General features: G+C 44.3%; 1 protein-coding gene across 14 annotated transcripts in view; it reads left to right on the top strand.

The window, feature by feature from the left end:
* LOC121858512 (kazrin-like) overlaps positions 1-19028 on the top strand; it is a 143770-nt gene that overhangs the window by 32278 nt on the left and 92464 nt on the right. For all 14 annotated transcript variants that reach the window (XM_042354971.1, XM_042354970.1, XM_042354969.1 and 11 more), the window contains exon 2: positions 12230-13688. In XM_042354971.1, the coding sequence (XP_042210905.1) occupies positions 13325-13688 (364 nt within the window). In that variant the 5' untranslated portion in view covers positions 12230-13324. The remainder of the gene's footprint in view (positions 1-12229; positions 13689-19028) is intronic.

Here is a 19028-nt window from a genome sequence, read left to right as displayed (position 1 = left end):
ATTTTGATAAATTTTGCAATATTAGGCCAGAGGGGCTACTGGTGGCATAGTTAGTGTGGGTAATCTAGTTTGGTTCATTGTTGCATTGCAGATGTGTTGTTGCAAGGACTGGAGCAGAGGTGACGTGAGGTGTCCAGTCACTCTTCTGTTTCTCGTTGCAATGGTGGTATATTGTTGCAATTCTTGACTGGAAGGATTGTGGTGGTATAATTGGTATATTTAATCTGGTATAATTCCACGTTGCAAGGGGTGGTATATTATTGCAGGGCTTTAGAGCGAGGCGTGATGGTATTGTTGATCTGGTATGGTTCCCTGTTGCATTTGTTGCGTATTGTTGCAAGGATTAACCGGTGAGGCGTGAGGGTATGGTTCACTGTTGCATTATGTGTTGCAAGATTGTGTTTTTCTTATATTTTGTGTAGTCTTTAAATGGTTCTTTGTTGCACTACTTATGTGGGTGTGGGTGAGTGTGGTGTGGCCTGGGTGAGGGTGGTGTGGCCCGAGCGTGGGTGAGTGTGGTGTGGCGCGGGCGTGGGTGAGTGTGGAGGCGGGTACTACCATTAAGACCACAACTACCATCTTTACAACCACCACTTCCTGTTTCTTCCTCAACTGTGTCCTTCCTCCTTCCCCCCTCCTCCTCTTCCCCCCTCCTTCTCTTCTTCCCCCTTTTTGTTTTTCTTGTCCTACTGATTCTTGTTCTTCACTCCGTCCCTCACCTGTGTCTGCCTCCTCCTCCTCCTCCTCCTTACTTGTTTCTTCTTCACCTTTATCCTCCTCCTTCTCCTATTCTCCTTTGTCTCCACCTCTTCACCTCTATGTCTCCCTCCCATCATCATCCAGTTACCCTTCTGTCTCCTCCCCTTCAATCTTCTCCCTCTCCTCCTCCTTCCCCACCACGCCCTCTCGTTCCCTCTCCTCCCTCTCACTACGCCCTTTCAATATTACCTATGGTCTACCTGGCGCCTGCTTAAGGGGTATTAACCACGACACAACGACTCTAACGACCACCACAGTACCGCACACCACAGTTGCTGCAGGTCGTATGGGCTTCACTCCCCATCAGGTCAAGTAGGCCCCAATACCAACTGGTCCAGATCTTAACAGGCCCCAGTTCTAACAGGCCCCAGTCCAAACACGTTGCACTTGTAACAGGCCCCAGTTCTAACAGGCCCCAGTTCTAACAGACCCCATTTCTAACAGGCCCCAGTTCTAATAGGCCCCAGTTCTAACAGGCCCCAATGATGTGGAGGTAGGGGGGTGGAGGGAGGGGTTGGAGGGAAGAAGTGGAAGGGAAAGAAGAACGGAGGATAGAGGGGGAAGGAAAGGAGCAGAGGAGGAGGAGGTAGAAGAGAAAGATAGTGGGTTAATTACAGGTCGTTCAGGTACCATCACCAGGTACACAGGTCGTCCACGAGTATATTATCAGCGAGCACGACCACCTCACTTTGTACCTGAAAAACAAGGTCATTTGGCGGGTCAGAAACACACACCTGGACCATACCTTTAATTACCTCCCAGGACGAGTTGAGACCCTCTTCTGTAGGTGAAATGGGTCCAGCACTGAGGGAGGACACGGAGAGACGGAGACACACAAAGACATGGAGATAGTAACAGATAGAGACATGGAGACAGAGACACATTAAAAAACTAAAGACACACAGGCATGGAGACACACAGGCATGGAGACACAGGCTTGGAGACACACAGGCTTGGGACACAGGCTTGGAGACACACAGGGATGGAGACACACAAAGACATGGAGATGGTAAGAGATAGAGACATGGAGACTCTGCGACACATAAACAGACTACAGTTATTATACTTTACGACGTAGAAATTACTGTACCTGTTTCCTGTAACGTATACGTTAATTCTGTATTGTCTTACCTGTATCCTGTATCTTACCTGTATCCTGTATCTTACCTGTATCCTGTATCTTACCTGTAATCCTGTATCTTACCTGTATCATCAGTTTTAATCCCTCTTTAATATGGGGCTTTAAAACTTGAGGTACTTATTAACTTGTATTAAATGCCTATATGAGAGCGAATCACCCTACCCTACCCTACCCTACCCTACCCTACCCTACCCTACCCTACCCTAGCCTGCCTTACCTTACCCTACCCTACCCTCCTTAGGCTGTTTAAAGGGGTAGAATAGGCCTCTCTTTTTATGATAGGCCTAGACCTTTGTACCTATGATGGGTTGGGAAGGATGGGAGAAAGATACCCATTTCTTTTTCTTTTCTTTTTTACTTTATTAATTGGAAGGAAAGTATTGAAATTTTGTTGTTGTTTTGTTTGTCTCTCTGTCTGTCTGTCTGTTTGTCTGTCATCTGTCTGTTTGTCTGTCTGTCTGTCTGTCTGTCTGTCTGTCTGTCTGGTCTGTCTGTCTGTCTGTCTCTGTCATTATGTGTCTATCTCTATCTCTTACTTGATCTCCCATCCTCTTCTTTTCCTCCTCCTCCTCCTCCTCCTCCTCCTCCTCCTCCCGTCTTCTCTTCAAGCCTCCTAAAAAACCTCCCTAAGTAGACCTTCTTCACTCTCCTCCCCTCACCCCCTCATCCCTCCTCACCTTCCTCCTTCATCCCCACCCCTCCCACATCTTCTTATCCCTCCTTCCTCTCTCCTCATCCCCTCCCTGTCATCTCCCCTCACCCCCCCTTCCTCCCTCACCTCTCGCGATGTCCTTTCCTCAGCTCTCACCGTCCTCATTCTCTGGTCATTGTTACTTGGAGGGGGGAGGGGGGGAGGATCTGTTAAATGAGGGGTAGAAGAGGAGGGGTGTCAGAGAGAGAGAGAGAGAGAGAGAGAGATTTCACTTGATTATAAAATTCTCTCACCCAACGCAACCAAACCTAACCCAACCTAACCCAACCTAACCCTACCCCATCTACGTATAGCATTATAGTATTTAACCATCATCAGGTGAAATAAAACCGACTGGTGTGTAATCGTCAAGTAATCATGAAATAAAATGAAAAATTACGAAGTTTTATAGAAAATGACAAGACCTTACATACTAACTCTTCACTCGGTCGCTTTAATTTTCACCTCTGTTCATAACGTTTAGATCATAATGAGAATAATGTGTAGCGTTGGGAAGTACACGTAAATGTTTCTGTTGACAGCTGAGGCCGCCATTGTGTGCTGATGAAGATTGTTTGATGTTGTTTGTTGTTGTTGTTGTTGTTTGTTGTATGGTGGTGTTGCGGGTGGTGAGGTGATTGAATTGTTGAGTGTGTGTGTGTGTGTGTGTGTGTGTGTGTGTGTGTGTGTGTGTGTGTGTGCGTGTGTCAGCTAATTTAAATTACTCTTTGCAATCTTTCTTCTTCTTCTCCTCCTCCTCACACCGTCTTCACCGCCTTGCTTCCCTCCTTCGCCCTTCGTCTCTCTCTCACTCTCTCTCACAGTGGGAGGGAGAGTCATGAAGACGTCCTCTGGTCCTCACTCACTCATCTCTCCTCCACTCACTCCTCCTCAGTCCACTCACTCACTCACTCCACCCACCCACCCCTCCTCCTCACTCACTCCCACTCCACCCACCCACCCACCCACACCCACCCACCCACCCACCCACCACGAGGCAGGTACTAGCACTAATGAAGGAAGGGATAGTGGAATACCTGGCCTAACCTACGAACACCTGTGGCGGTCCCAGGTAATGAACGTTATCACAGGTCACGATGTAAACAAAGCCTTGGTAGGGGGTTGACCTGGTGAGTGACCTGGGACGATTTTCTACCTGTTGATTGTTTGTTTATGAATGGTACCTGTATAGAGTTTGGGATCACTTGCAGTTTAGACACCCTAACGTGACCTAAGGGGGTGAGATTGGGTTAGGTTAGGTATTAGAAATTCTCTCTCTCTCATCATTTTTTTCTCATCATTATTCATACATGCTTCTCATCATCATCATCATCATCATCCATCATCATCATCACCACCACCACCACCACCACCACCACCACCACCACCATCATCATCATCATCATCATCATCATCATCATCATCATCATCACCATCATCACCATCATCATCATCATCATCATCATCATCACCACCACCATCATCATCATCATCATCATCATCATCATCATCATCATCATCATCATCACCATCATCATCATCACCATCATCATCATCATCATCATCATCATCATCATCAACATCATCATCACCACCACCACCACCACCAGTAAGTGCGGGAACTCTGGAAAGTTTCAAAAGGAGGCTGGATAGATTCATGGATGATAGAGAGTGGTTGTAACTCTCGACAGGAGCTGCCATGCACAGGCCAACCGGCCTATTGCAGACTCTTTATTTTCTTGTGTTCTTATCATCATCATCATTACAGTACTGGCAGATGCCCCCTAAATTATAATAATATATTTACACCTTTACATATATAAGGTAAAGCTCCTAATTAATGACCACTAATTAAGGCTGCCAGACGGTACTAATTACTTGGTTTCGTCTTATGAAAATCTTTTAAGAATTTGTTAATGAAGAAAAAATCATGAATTATGGTGATTGATTTTTTGTCTGGGATATTTTTTTGTAGTTAGGCTTACGTGTGTGTGTGTGTGTGTGTGTGTGTGTGTGTGTGTGTGTGTGTGTGTGTGTGTGTGTGTGTGTGTGTGTGTGTGTGTGTGTGTGTGTGTGTGTGTGTGTGCTTCCAGTCAGTCAGTCATCCTCTTCCTCTCCTTTCCCAACTTCTTTTTCCCATTACTCTCTCTCTCTCTCTCTCTCTCTCTCTCTCTCTCTCTCTCTCTCTCTCTCTCTCTCTCTCTCTCTCTCTCTCTCTCTCTCTCTCTCTCTCTCTCTCTCTCAATGTAATATTCTTCACCTCTTCCTTCACACACACACCTCCCTTCTCCTCTCCTCCTCTTCTCCCGTCTCCCCTCTCCCCCCTCTCTCTCAGTCCCTCTCCCTCAGTCTCTCACTCCTCCCCTCCTCGCTGGGAACACAATTATAAAAGGATCACCGCTGTCACCTTTCTGGCTCCTCCTACCTGTCTGTCTGTCTGTCTCTTTATGTCTACAGTATATGTCTGTCTGTCTGTGTGTTCTCTTTATGTCTATATGTCTGTCTGTCTGTCTGTTGTCTCTTTATGTCTCTCTGTGTCTATATGTCTGTTGTCTCTTCATGTCTCTCTCTGTGTCTGTTATGTCTATCTGACTTTATGATTCTGTAAGTCTCCTCTTCGTCCTTCATCTTAATTCTTTCTTCCCGACAATACAGTAGCGAGGACAAGTGTGTGGTTGTGGTGGTGGAGCCTCGGGCGAGACCTGAATGTTACCCAATGAATTATGAACAAGACTGAGCCTTCACGTTATTGATGCCTGACCTTTCCTTCTTCTTTCTTCCCTTCCTTCCTTTCTTCTTTCCTTCCTTTGCTCCATTTTCCCTTTCTTTCTCCCTCCCTCCCTCCCTCCCTCCCTTCCTTCATATCAATCCTTCTTCATCCCCCTGTCACTCTCTCTTCGTCACTCCCCCCTTTCCTGTCTACAAGAGAACCCGCTGTCTTCTTCTGTCTCAAGAATCACTGTACAGGTGGGGGCCCAGGGGAACTGTCTCAGGAGGGGGGGGGGAATTTATCTGTGGGAGGGACAGGTTATAGGGTAGTCTTCAGGGACTTTTTTTATATACCGAGAAGTTGGGGGAAAATGATGATGTTTGGTAGGGGAGAAGAGGGAAAAGAGACCATGGTAGGGGAAAAATATCTCGTTTAGGGAAGAAAAAAGGTAAAAGACTCGGGGAAATTAGAGGTTACTAGGGATTTTTTCAGGAATAGAGTTAAAAATGAGAATAATATGAAGTAGAATGATTGGTGGGGAATAATCAACCGTAAAAGACTTGGAGGAGAACGTTTGGTTTAAAATTTAGAAGGACAGGGAGGAAAATGAGCTTTTTTAGGGAATTTTTTGACAGGTAACTTAAATGACAGGTAAATGAAGACAGGTAACGTAATGAATCTCTTCCCTCTCTCTCCTTCCTCTTTCTTGCCATCCTTCTCTCTTTCTGCTCCTTCCTACCCCTTCCCTTCGTCACCCTCCATGCCATCCTACGCCTCCCTACCACACCTTATCCCTCCCACCTCCCCTTCCCTCCCCTCCTTGACATCATCAAGTCAGTCCTACCTTAAGCTGGCACCTAACTAGTTCAATACATGTTCAGTAGACAAATAAACTTAATGTTATTTACCTGATGTGCAACCTGGTTGTTGTTGTGATGGCTGGTGAGATTGTATGTTTTGATGGATTTGGTTATATTAGTTGTGTGTGTGTGTGTGTGTGTGTGTGTGTGTGTGTGTGTGTGTGTGTGTGTGTGTGTGTGTGTGTGTGTTGCTCGTTCGTTCTGTTTCTTTTTCTCTTAATCGCTCATTTTCGGTCTCTCTTCTCTCTCACGCACACACACACACACACACATTTTCCCGTGTGATTTTATCAAGATATACACTGTTTATTATTATTGTAAAAAAATAACATTTACACACATGAGAGTAGTATTTTGCTACTTGAATTTTGGTATTTATTTTTTTTACAAGCTGTCTCTGTTTTTCCCCGCCTTGCTCAGGACGGAGGATATGTGAATGGTCAGCTTCCGTGTGTCTGTCTGACTGTCTAACTGTGTGAAGACGTAACTGGTTCAAACAATTATTTACTTATTATTCCAGAAAGTGTTATAGACATATGAAAATTATCCCGATGATCTATAATCTACAATAATTCCCGCCTCGTATGTGTGGTGTCTCTTATAGGACTTCAATATGACGTCTCAGTTGAAGTGTTTGTTTACATTCAAGTGGCATTCACTCATACGTCCCCCAATATCTCTCTCTCGTTCTTCATCTGGCGAGAATTATATACAAACATCTCTGAGGAATTAAGTTTTTTGAGAATATAATGTAAAGAAGACGAAGATTTAAGACATATTTAACGTTTGTAGTGTTTGTGTAGAGTTATAAGCTGCTGTGTCGGCCAATGAACGAGACGAGAGGATCCAATCAGGTGCTCTGAATGACGGGTGAGGTACCGACGCGTGTATTATTTACCATTTTTAATCGTTATAAATTAATTCCTTCCATTATTTATTTATACCAGATTATTTCATTCTTGATAGAGTAATATACAGTGATTAGTTTTTGTGTTATAGTATTGGTATTTCTTTATAAATAAATAGATACATTAAATCGCGAAGTGGTAATGATAATTTGTGAATGGGGAAGATGTGATGCTCAGATGTTTTTGTAAAGATGGCTGCCAATGGTGTTTTTGTCCGTCACAACATTATTAAAGTTCTGTGTGTATCGCTCGAGTCATTGTTTCTGTCAATTTCAAAGCTTTAAAGGGGGTGTTGGGGGGGATGGTTTTAATTTGTCATATTCGACGGTTGTGATGAATAAGACAATAGCTGTTTAAAAAATGAAGCATCGATTAAAAAAAAAAAACATGACTAACGCCACCGAAAATCCGTTAAGTTATCATGCATCAGACAACCCTCGTTCACATACCTTAACACAGTACGCAGAATATACCACTGCACGAGTTGAAGATCATTTACTTACTTTCTTTGTGGAATATTAAAAAAAATATATATATATAATAACACACCTTCCGTACACGAGAGAGAGAGAGAGAGAGAGAGAGAGAACAAAATCAAAGTCACTGTTTCCTGTACGTGAATTAGTCCGCCCTGATGACCAATTCATTTCCTATTCCTTCACAAAAACTGACTTTATCAAAACACCAGAGGAGATATTTTAGCCAAATTTTAGGTGTTGGAGAAGATAAATAATATTAATTGGAGAGGTATTTAGATGGGGTTAAGAGAGAGAGAGAGAGAGAGAGAGATGTGATTTGAGGAGGAAGGAAGTTGTATGTACAGTATGTGTGTGTGTGAGGCTGGAGGTGCGGGGTAAGGAACCAGCCTCCCGTAGTTCCTCCTGACGGCGAAGACAAAGTGCCAGCTGGACTTACACCCCTCCCCTCACCCCTCCTCTCTCTCCTCCTCCCCCACACATCCCCTCCTCCCCCTAGCTTCTACACACCTCTACCTCCCACACACCCTCTCAAACCCTCAGGCCGAGAAGAGAGAGAGAGGTTGACGTGGGTTGTGGTTTAAAATTGTTGTTGGTTGAAGATCATATGTGTGTGTGTGTGTGTGTGTGTGTGCATTTGCATATGTCTGTGTAGGTGAGGTGAGGCGTGTGTGTGTGTTTGACCAGCTGAAGTGTGTATGCGTATGTCCGTGTGAGTGATACGTATAGAGAGAGAGAGAGAGAGAGAGAGAGAGAGAGAGAGAGAGAGAGAGAGGTAAACAAAGCCTGGAAGGGGATGCAGGTGGCAGGTTGTTAAATAGTGATGTTGGCTAGAGGGGGGGGTGAAGTGAGGAGGGGAAGGAGCAGCCAGCGGAACGAGTCATGTGAAGGGAGGAGGGGGGACCGAAACCCCTTAAGGAGGGAGAGAAAGAGAGGGAGGGGGAGAAGAGGGAGGGGGAAAATACACTTACAAACACACTTGCTTTATACACACACACACACACACACACACACACACACACACACACACACACACTTATGTTCCATCACCTTCAAACAACTGAAATTCCTGAATGTTTAATCGTATTAGCGCCGAGACACACCCTGTAGTACCCTTCCCCTGACACCACTATCCCGCCAAGCTCCCTACCATCACTGCCCTGCCACCCTTCCTGCACCCTGCCGTTACCACCTCCCTCACTGCCTTCCCTCTCTGTTTCTTCCCTCCCCACAATTCTGTATCTCCTCTCTTTGCTATTTTCCCTCCCTCTCGTTTCCTCACTCCTTCCCTTCCTGTTCCTTACTTTGTCTCTCCTCCTTCTGTCCCCTTCCTTTCTCCCCTCCCTCCCACTCCTCCCTCCCTTACATTATCTTACTCCTTCTCTCCTTCCCTCTACTACACCTCTTGCTGCTCCTTCCCACTAAAGTCTCACAATACCATACGTGAGGAAGGGAGGGAAGGAGGAGAAGGAAGAGGGAAGGAAGGAGGAAGAAGGAGGGAAAGAGAGGAGTAGGGGGCAGAGGGGAGAGAGAGAGAGAGAGAGAGTACCAGAGATTAACCCTTGCTATTTCGTCTATATCATCATTACATTACCTTCAAAACAAAGTGTTACAGTCTTATGCAAAATGAAGTCGTGTAAATGTTTATAATATTTAATTAACGGCGTGAGGTGTTAGAAGTAGATTAATCCTGCTAAAGGTACAACAGGTGAGGAAATAAATTATCAGGTAGAGAATGTTTCTACCTGGTGAGGAATTTATGTAAAGAAAGAGTAGTAGTGAGGTGTGTGTTGGAAGCCCTCAGGTAGGAGGTGGTGGTGAAGGTTCCTCTGTTACACTGACACTGCCTCCCCCTTCCCTCTCCTCCCCCTCTCCCCCCTTCCTAGCTCGGGGAAAAATACTCCCAAAAATTTAATATTGTTGTGGACCAGACTGCACTACACTACACTATATTACATCTTCACTACACTATACTATAATACACACACACACACACCAGTTGCCTCTAATCACTATGGTAACACTGTATACTGATTAGTCCTTCCCCTTGTGTTTATTACCTGTGAAAATATTCCTGTATCTACCTGGTGTAATTTGTTCAATGTCTTTTTTTTTAACGTAGTATAAAAATGTTTTGTTTGGAAATTGTGGGGATTTTGTGGACTTTTTTTCTTTTTCTTTTTCTTTTTTTTTCTTTGAGTGTTGGGAAAAAAAAGTTTGGTTAGGGAATTGATTCTGTGTTGTAATATTTTTTTTGGGTGGAGTGGAAAAAAAAATGTTTGGTAATTTCAGGTGATTTTATTTGTTTTTTGTTTTCCTTAGTTGGATTTTATTTATTATTGATTAGATTTTTATATATAAACACAACTAACATAATTATTAAACGTGATAAGATTAATAAATGATTGAAAAAAAAATGAAAAAAAAGTAATTCTAGATTAGTGGCCCAAAAATATGTGCGGTGGAAAAGTGGATACAACACTCGTCTCCCGTCCTAAGGTTCTCTGGTTCGATCCCACAGGTCCCCTAGTCTACTCAGCTGTGAATGTGTACCTGACTTTGTTGTTGGGGAAGTGAAGGTGGTTAGGTTAGATTAGATTAGGTTTGGTTAAGTTAGGTTAGGTTAGGTTAGGTTAGGTTAGGTTAGGTTAGGTTAGGTTAGGTTTGGTTAAGTTAGGTTAGTTTACATTGGTTTCTTGATATATGTTTCTTTGACCACTGCCAGACAGACAAACACAGAGAAACAAGCACAGATAGACACGCAAAGACACACAGACAAAAACACATTAATAGACAAATACACAAAGATAGACACAAAGACAGACAAAGACACAGACAGACAAAGACACAGACAGGGGAACAATAGGTAAATGTTAGGAGTGATTCGCTTTATTCAGCCGAGTGTTGGCTGGAGGTGGGCTGACATTTCCCTCTCTTGGGGCAGATGGGAAAAAATCTTTAAAGTACCGTATTAAATCTTTCTTTTTTGTTTGTTGTTGTTGTTGTTTATGTTGTTGGTGGTGTTGTTGTTTGTGTTGTTTATGTTGTTGGTGGTGTTGTTGTTGTTTGTGTTGTTATTGGTGGTGGTGTTGTTGTTGTTGGTATTGTTGTTGTTGTTGGTATTGTTGGTGTTGTGTCATTCAGCTTAAAGAAATTGTTTTTGTTTTAACATAGAGTTCGATCAGTGATGAAGATTGTTTAATTTATTTATTACTGAAGACAAAGAATAACAACGACAATAACAGCAATAATAATAACGAAAAACAACAAACTAACAACGATAACAATAACACTAAGAACGAAAAGAACAACAACAAGAACTGGAAATAAAGGCTTGATTTTATTTAAATTTGGCAACACTGACTATTCTAGAGGACAACTTGGCAACACTGACAGCAAAATAGACCCAAAACCATAATATGCAGTGTACTATATCCGTACAGCCCGTCACCAGACACAAACAACTAATTTTACTTTTTTATAAATTTTAATGAGTTTTGAGCTGAGCCGCTCTAAAGTTACGTCTTAAATCATAAATTGTACAAAATCACCACAAAATCCCGTTTTTTTTAATTATATTTTGTTAAACTTTTGTTGGGTTTAATTATTTTGGTGGATTTAATTTGAGTTTTTTTTTAGATTATTATTATTATTATTATTATTATTATTATTATTATTATTATTATTATTATTATTATTATTATTATTATTACTGCTGCTGCTGATGTTATAATTAAACTATATTAACTATAAAATCCCGCTGGTATTTTGTCTTGTATGAACTGGTTTGTGGTATTTTGTCCAGTGAGAAATTTCTGATACGTGTCTCGGGATTTATTCTTTTTGTAAACAGGAGGAAAATCTTTTGGGATTTTGTTATGTTGATCTTTAATGGGATTTTTTTGTTTATGGGGAAAGTGTCCTCCCTCCATACCTTCTTCATCCTTCCTCTTCCTTCCCTCCTCCTTCGTTCCCTCTCTCCTTCCTTCCTTCATTCCCCTTGCTTCTTCCCTCCCTCCCTAAGCCGTCTATCCCTCCCTCCTTCATTATCCTTGGCTCCTCCTTCCCTCCTTCATTATCCTTGGCTCCTCCTTCCCTCCTTCCATCCCTTGTTCCACCTTCCCGTATCCTCCCTCCTTCCTCCCTTCCTCCCTCCCTCTATTCCTCCTTCCTTCCATCCTTTCCGCATCCCCTTTCTCGCCCCTCCTTCCCTTCTTCCTTACCTCATCCTCCCTCCCTCCCTCCTATGTTCATCGTTATTATTGTCATTATCACGTGACTTTCATTTTTTCCTTCCTGTCACGTGTCCTTGGGGAGGTGCGTCGGCAGCTCTATGTATGGCCTCCTTACGGCAAATTTTGTTTATTGGTTTATTTCTTGCATTTATTTTTGTATTATTTTGTAAGTAGTTCATTTATTTGTTATTTAATATTCAGTATTTATTATTATTTTTATTCTGTACGTAGGTGGGGAGGTAAGGGGGTGGGGAGGGGAGGGGGGGAGGTGAGGCATGATGAGTAAACATAGACTGATTCGCTTTATGCAACTATGACTTAAGTTTGATTCATTTTACCTCAATATTACACATTTAACCAAAGACCAAAATATAAATAGAAATAAATGGGAGACGAGAAATATGTGGAGCCATTTTTTATTTTATCATTCAATGTCTTTTGTCTTTCAGTTTTGTTTTAATTATATATAAAAGAAAGTCTATATCAGAAAAGAAACTGAAGAGGTGATAACACTCCTCCTTGTGGTGAAACTTAAAATAGTGACGTCACGAAACTTCTCTGAAAACTTCTATATATTGGGTTCTGGAAAGGGTGATGATGATGATGTTGTAAATCTCTGACAGCTGACGGTGGAGTGTCAGCTGTAGCAACGTCAGTGAAACAGGTGTAGTGAAGAGTCGTCAGCTGGTGAGATATTTGGACTGACAGAAACAGACAGACAGACAGAAAAAACTCCTGTCATTCAAAATTGATAAAAATACCCAAAGTTAAGTGTTTGAGAAAGAGAGAGAAAAATAAGGTGAGAGAACAAGGTAAAGAAACGACTATCTTAGGAGTTATTGAGGTGAGGTATTTCAAAGAGGTGGTGGAGGGGGGTAGAGAAGCAGGCAGGACGAGTCAGGATGGACAAGAGCGCCGCCCCTAGTACTACTGACGAAGACGAGGGCGTGATGAGGGGAGTCTTGTATCTTCCTGACGACGTAGTTGCTCTAGTTTGAGTGAGACACCTCCCCGTCACCCCCTCCCCTCCTGCAGCGACTCCTACACACCCACCTCCTCTTTCTTCTCCTCCTGCACCTCCTCCTCCACAAAGGTCGACCTCTAGCAGTGACTGTAACTGAAGAACTGTGGTGAACTGTGACACTTTCTCGTAACTGTTGAACGACTGGTGATGTGACCGAAGCTTCTCCTCGCGTCTGAGAACCTTACCTTCAGTCACTCACCAGAGATTCACCTGGACACACCTGAGGTTAATTAACTCTTACCTGAAGTGACCGCTGTTACCTGTCACCCCACACGACTACCTTACCTCACCTACACTTATCCTCATCTTCGTCAGCCTCCCTGCCATTCCTTGTAGTCTTGCACCTCTAACACACCCTGGCAACATATACCACCTGCACCTAGCACCATTACCACCACTAGCTTACCCACCTACGCCATCCTTACCCCTGCCAAGTTACCCCCGCCCCCCGGGAGTCACCACGGCCTCCCACACCACCACCGTCGTTGTGGTAACTCGTGAGTGTCCCCAGCAGCAGGGCATGATCACCACCACCACCATGAGTCCATCACCCCAGACTGATGGTGCTAAGACCCCGCCCACTGCCACCACGCCCACTAAGACTCCGCCCCCTCCTTCTACCATACCTATCAAGACTCCTCCTACCAGCACCATCACCACGCCCATCATTGACCTGCCCTTGAAGAACCCTAATACAATTTCCATCACGCCCACCAACGCCCCGTCACTTCCCACGCCCACGCCCTTAGGCTACCCCGTGGGCGTCAAGAGGGAGATGAACAAGGGCGTGAACGAGAAGACTGTCCACCTGGCTGAGGCTCACACCAGAGTCTTCGACGCCTTCTCACGGGCCTTCAGTAGACAGAATGTCCAGTTTGAGAAAGGTGAGTACCGAGGTGTGTGTTGGTGAGGCTAATGGCTGAGTCTTCTCTGTTATGGAGGGAAGGTAAGTGGCGACAGGTAGGTCAGTGGCGACAGGTAGGTCAGTGGCGACAGGTAAGAGGTGTCAGATTTTGGGATTTATTATGTCAATCTTAGGAAGGAAAATGCTCTCAGCTCACCGTTTATCTAAGAAAAAATAATTCCCGAAACTCCTGAGACAGTGGGTGAAGATGGCGGCTGCAAGAGGCATCTGATCGTAAAGGTGTTGAACGATGGCCTGCCAAGGGGTGGTCGTCGTTAGTTGCAGACTGTCATTTGTTCCTGGGTGTCATCTCTTTATCTGTTTAAAGTGTTGATAGTTTTTTGACCGTCATTTGTTTTAGGTGGAGAGCTATTCATGTTTAAAGTATCTATAATTTTATGACTGTCATTTGTTTTAGGTGGTGAGGTACTCATCTGTTTAAAGTGTCTATAGTTGCAGACTGTCATTTGTTTTAGATAGTTACCAAATCATCTGTTTCAAATATCTTTAGTTTTTTTCATTCATTTGTTTTAGGTGGTCATATATTCATCTATTTGTCGTAACGTCAGTGATTCAATTAGATATGTTCCCACATCAAAAGCTAAGAGGAAAAGTTAAATATAGACCAATGAGAATCCATCTTGTCTACCGTGGCCATATGTGACCCAGTTAGGAGGAAAAGTTAAGATACTGTAAATATTTTCCGAAAGTCAACATGAAATATTTCCTTATATAGAAGTGTTCAGGTTGTACCACATACCTAGAACACATTCTTCTCTCTCAACAACTTTCAAAATAAAAAAGTATTCTTGCAAGACTACCAATCAGAGAGACCCTAACCTAACCTAACCAACACTCATTTACCCTAACCTAACCAAAACTTACCCTAACCTAACCCCCCAGGTAGAGTAAGGGTAAAATAAACTTATGGGGTTAATCTACATACATGTGGTCCTTAAGTTTTTGTTTTGTTAGTCAACGATTATGAAGGGTAAAAAAGGGACCAGCACAGGTGATATTAATTAGGGCAGGTATGTGAGGCAGAGTTAATGTGTTGGTGATTTAAATATACCTGTGGGAGGGTCAACAAAAACACTGAGAGTGTGTGTGCGTGTGTGTGTGTGTGTGTGTGTGTGTGTGTGTGTGTGTGTGTGTGTGTGTGTGTGTGTGTGTGTGTGTGTGTAGTGTTAGTGATAAATGATCATGTGAAGTAAGGTAGGGATGGTCTAATTACCTGATAAAAAAGGTACATTTTAATATACCAGGTTGCCTCATTAGCCATACTCTCCTGTGGTCCAACTCATGATCAACCAGAAACACCTCAACTCTTCTACAACGTTGTATTAATATCTCCGTCGGTGATAAAGGCAGAACACCAGTAGTTGTGAAATATTACATCTCGTCTCAAAACTCTTTCCCTCCGCCTCGTTTTATCATTATTAATAAAAAGAAAAATTGTAGAATGTCAGAACGTTTCAAGTGTCATTTTTCTTGGAGAGTTGGCGCGTGGCCAGACTCCAGAGGGCGTGGTTAGACTCCAGAGGGCGTGGATAGGCTCCAGGGGGCGTAGCTAGTCTCCAGGGGGCGTGGCTAGACTCCAGGGGGCGTATTCTCAAAAGATCCTAAGATAAATAATCCTCACTGGTTGACTAAAGACAAAACACGAAAAGTTAAAATAATTATCATCACTATTACACTGAGACGAACGCCAGACGGTAGTTATCGCTCGTACTGGCGTTGCGTTGATGGTACAGACTCGAGGGGATGGTAGTGTGTGTGTGTGTGTGTGTGTGTGTGTGTGTGTGTCACCTCCCAGGTATGACAGACATTCGTTCATCTTGCTCAAGCTGCACTCTGACGTCATCGGGCACCTCCACATCTGACATATAGACAAAACGATAGACAGACAGACAGGCAGATAGATAGATAGATAGATAGATAGATAGATAAGTACAAACATGCAGAGACAAGAACACGGACCCCCCCAAAAAAAATTGCACAAATACACAAAAGCCATCGGCTGTAAAATCACGAACAAACATCAAAATTTCAATTACACAATACACAAACTCTCAGCTACTCGTGAGGAACCAGCTGGCCATTGTCCAAGCTGGCCCCATTCATCTCACATCCTTGGCCAGTGGTGGACAATATTCCTGGGGAAAAAAAAACCACGTCATTTTTCTCCTGACAGAATGAACTTGTCCTTTGTTGATATTTAAGTGTGTATGTCTGGGGTTAGGTTAGGTTAATTCCAACATGGAGAGAGAGAGAGAGAGAGAGAGAGAGAGAGAGAGAGAGGTGTGTCGGCAGGTGTGTTAGGTGAGGCACTGCTAAGGACCATGGCTATAAAGGTGCGTCTTAAGGAATGCTTTGATATTCCCTTCAGTGTGTGTGTGTGTGTGTGTGTGTCAGGGGTCTTGGCACTCGGCTGTTGTGACCCGTTTCGCTCGTCTCTGAGGGCCGTGGCACCCTTGTCTACGTATATGACTGTCTCGTGGCACTTGATGTCTCGTGGCATCTGTATATGATGTCTCGTGATGTCGTAAGCTACAGGGTGCCATTAATAATGGAAGAATGCCACCGTTACCTGTCCATTGCACCCGTCAGTGGCACCCGTAAAGCAGATGTCAGTAGCACAAAGTTGGCACTGCGTCAGTCTGCCCGTAGTTATGGAGGTAATTAGTGAGCGTGTGCCAGTTTTGTTAACCCTCTCCCTTCCCTCTCCTCACCCCACTCTCCTCCCCACATCCCTCTCATCCTCAATTCTTTCCCGTCTCCCACCATCCTCTTCTTCCCCTCCCCACAACCACTCTCCTTCCCTATCTATCTATCTATCTATCTATCTAAGGAACAAGAATGAAATGCTGAAATATATATTGAAAAAATCCCAACATTTACTTACACATAAAGAGTTCAACACCTGTTTGTGGTTTAATTGGGAGTTTAACACCTGTCTATACATTTTTACACCTGTCTGTCTCTACGCAGTCGTGACAAAACTCCCTCGCCAGGTAAGACAGTTCAGGTGTGTAGGTCGTGGCTGCTCCTAATTAAGCCTCCGCCAATTATGAGTTTTTATGTCACAGTATCTGAGTGTTTGGACCACCTCAAGATTTACTCCTCAAGCTAATTTCACCTGGGGATTAACCTTGGAGCATGATCCTTGAGTTCGAGCGTGGGGCGTGGGAGTTTTAGTACGATCGTGAGCATGAGTATTCAGAACGAGCATAAGAGAGCATATGACCTCCCTTCACCTTATGTCGCCAGAGATAAAAGGCAGATGAATATGACGTCATTGTTTTATTTACGTCACTCACGCTGCCAGACGTAAGGATGATCGTACGGTAAATCTCACGCTGCCAGACGTAAGGATGATCGTACGGTAAATCTCACGCTGCCAGACGTAAGGATGATCGTACGGTAAATCTCACGCTGCCAGACGTAAGGATGATCGTACGGTAAATCTCACGCTGCCAGACGTAAGGTGATAAACTGAGCGGCACGGGATTGAATGACCTACCAAGACCCACCCTGATAATTCCCGGTTAGACGTTAAGTTTTGGTTATGGTGTTTATAAAGTCCCTTGATGATTTATGTTTTTTGAGGAGAGAGAGAGAGAGAGAATTACATATTCAAAACATCAGTATATGTACTCCGTGATGTGTCCTCTACGCCACAACACACGTAGGAAACATGCAGTTATTATGTAAACAAACACACATGGTGATATTATATGTACTAATGTGTGTGTGTGTGTGGTTTGGTCATTGTGGATTATGGCAACATCAAGGGACTTTGTAAACACTTTGTAGATCAGCTGGTGAGGGAGCGAGGATGGGTTAGGAGGAGGGAGGGGTGGATGGGGTTGGGAGGAGGGGAGGAGGGGGTCCTATAATTGTTAATTGCAGTCGAACTGTACCACATAATTTAACTGCTCCCTCCCCTGCTCCCCTCACTTACCATTTCCTCCCTTCCTCCTCCCTCCCCACCCCCACTCCTACCTCTCTCCCTCCCTCCCCCTCCTCTCCTAACCTCCTCTTAAGACTCCTTCGACCCAAAATAGGATGTAGGAATGGTGTCACCTTCCTCCCTCTCTCCCTTCCCTCCCTCCCTCCTTCCCTCCCTCCCTCCTTCCCTCCCTCTCTCCTTCCCTCCCTCTCTCCTTCCTTCAGTTAATGAATTATTGTAGTAAACACGGTAGACCAATTAATATATTCTTAATACTGGTGAGTGTTTACGGTTATTACACTAGTGGGAGGTTGCTGTGTGTGTGTAATGTTGGGGTGACAGGTGATATTGTGTGTTGTTGTGTTTGTTTACTTAGAGGTGAGACTTGTAACAGTTATTAGGAGTTCTTAGATGTGTGTGTGTGTGTGTGTGTGTGTGTGTGTGAGAATTATCTGGGGTAAGCACCATATCATCACCATAACCACCATCACTCCTACCACTATACACCATAACCACACCTCTTCCTCCTCCTTTATCTCCTCCTCCTCCTCCCTCCTCCTTTATCTCCCTCCTCCCTCTCCCTCCTCCTCCTCCTCCTCCTCCTCCTCCTCCCTCCTTTATCGCCTCTTCCTTCCTCCTCCTCCTCCTCCTCTCCAAACGTCGTCAGAAACTCATTAAAGTTGCGACTTCTGAGTATTTAATGTCAGAATATTTCCCAGAGTAGAGGATCATGTCTGAAAGGATCCCCGCCCTGCCCTGCCCCTCCCCACCCCCCTGCCCCGCCCCGCCCCTTCATTGCCCTCTTATTGCCCTCCTGTTGCTCCTCATTGTCCTGCCTCGCCCCTGCCTCGTATTGCACCGCCTCTCCCGCCTCTATTGCCCCGCCTCCACCGGTGTTCCCCAACTCACTAACTACTCTTGCCTCTGCACTCACCTGTTGGTTCAGGGAGAACTTTAGGCGTTATTAGACACACACACACACACACACGCTCTCTCTCTCTCTTGGCAGCCCACACAGACGGTCAAATGTGTGTCACGGTGTGTGTGTGTGTGTGTGTGTGTGTGTGTGTGTGTGTGTGTGTGTGTGTGTGTGTGTGTGTGTGTGTGTGTTGTTAGCAACACTTGGTGGGGTTGTGTCACCAATTGGGCCACATTGCTCTCTCTCTCTCTCTCTCTCTCTCTCTCTCTCTCTCTCTCTCTCTCTCTCTCTCTCTCTCTCTCTCTCCCTCCACTTCCCCTCTCCCTCCACTTCCCCCTCCCCTCCACTTCCCTCTCCCTCTACCCATATATTTTTTCCTCCCTCTTCCCTCTTCCTCCATTCTCTCATTATCTCTCCCAGGCCCTCATTTGTCCCTCTCTTCGTTTGTC

Source organism: Homarus americanus, unplaced genomic scaffold, assembly GCF_018991925.1.
Source record: "Homarus americanus isolate GMGI-L3 unplaced genomic scaffold, GMGI_Hamer_2.0 scaffold47293, whole genome shotgun sequence".
Classification (NCBI taxonomy): Eukaryota; Metazoa; Arthropoda; class Malacostraca; order Decapoda; family Nephropidae; genus Homarus; species Homarus americanus.
Note: the sequence above shows the minus strand (reverse complement) of the source record. Positions and strands in the feature narration are given on the sequence as shown.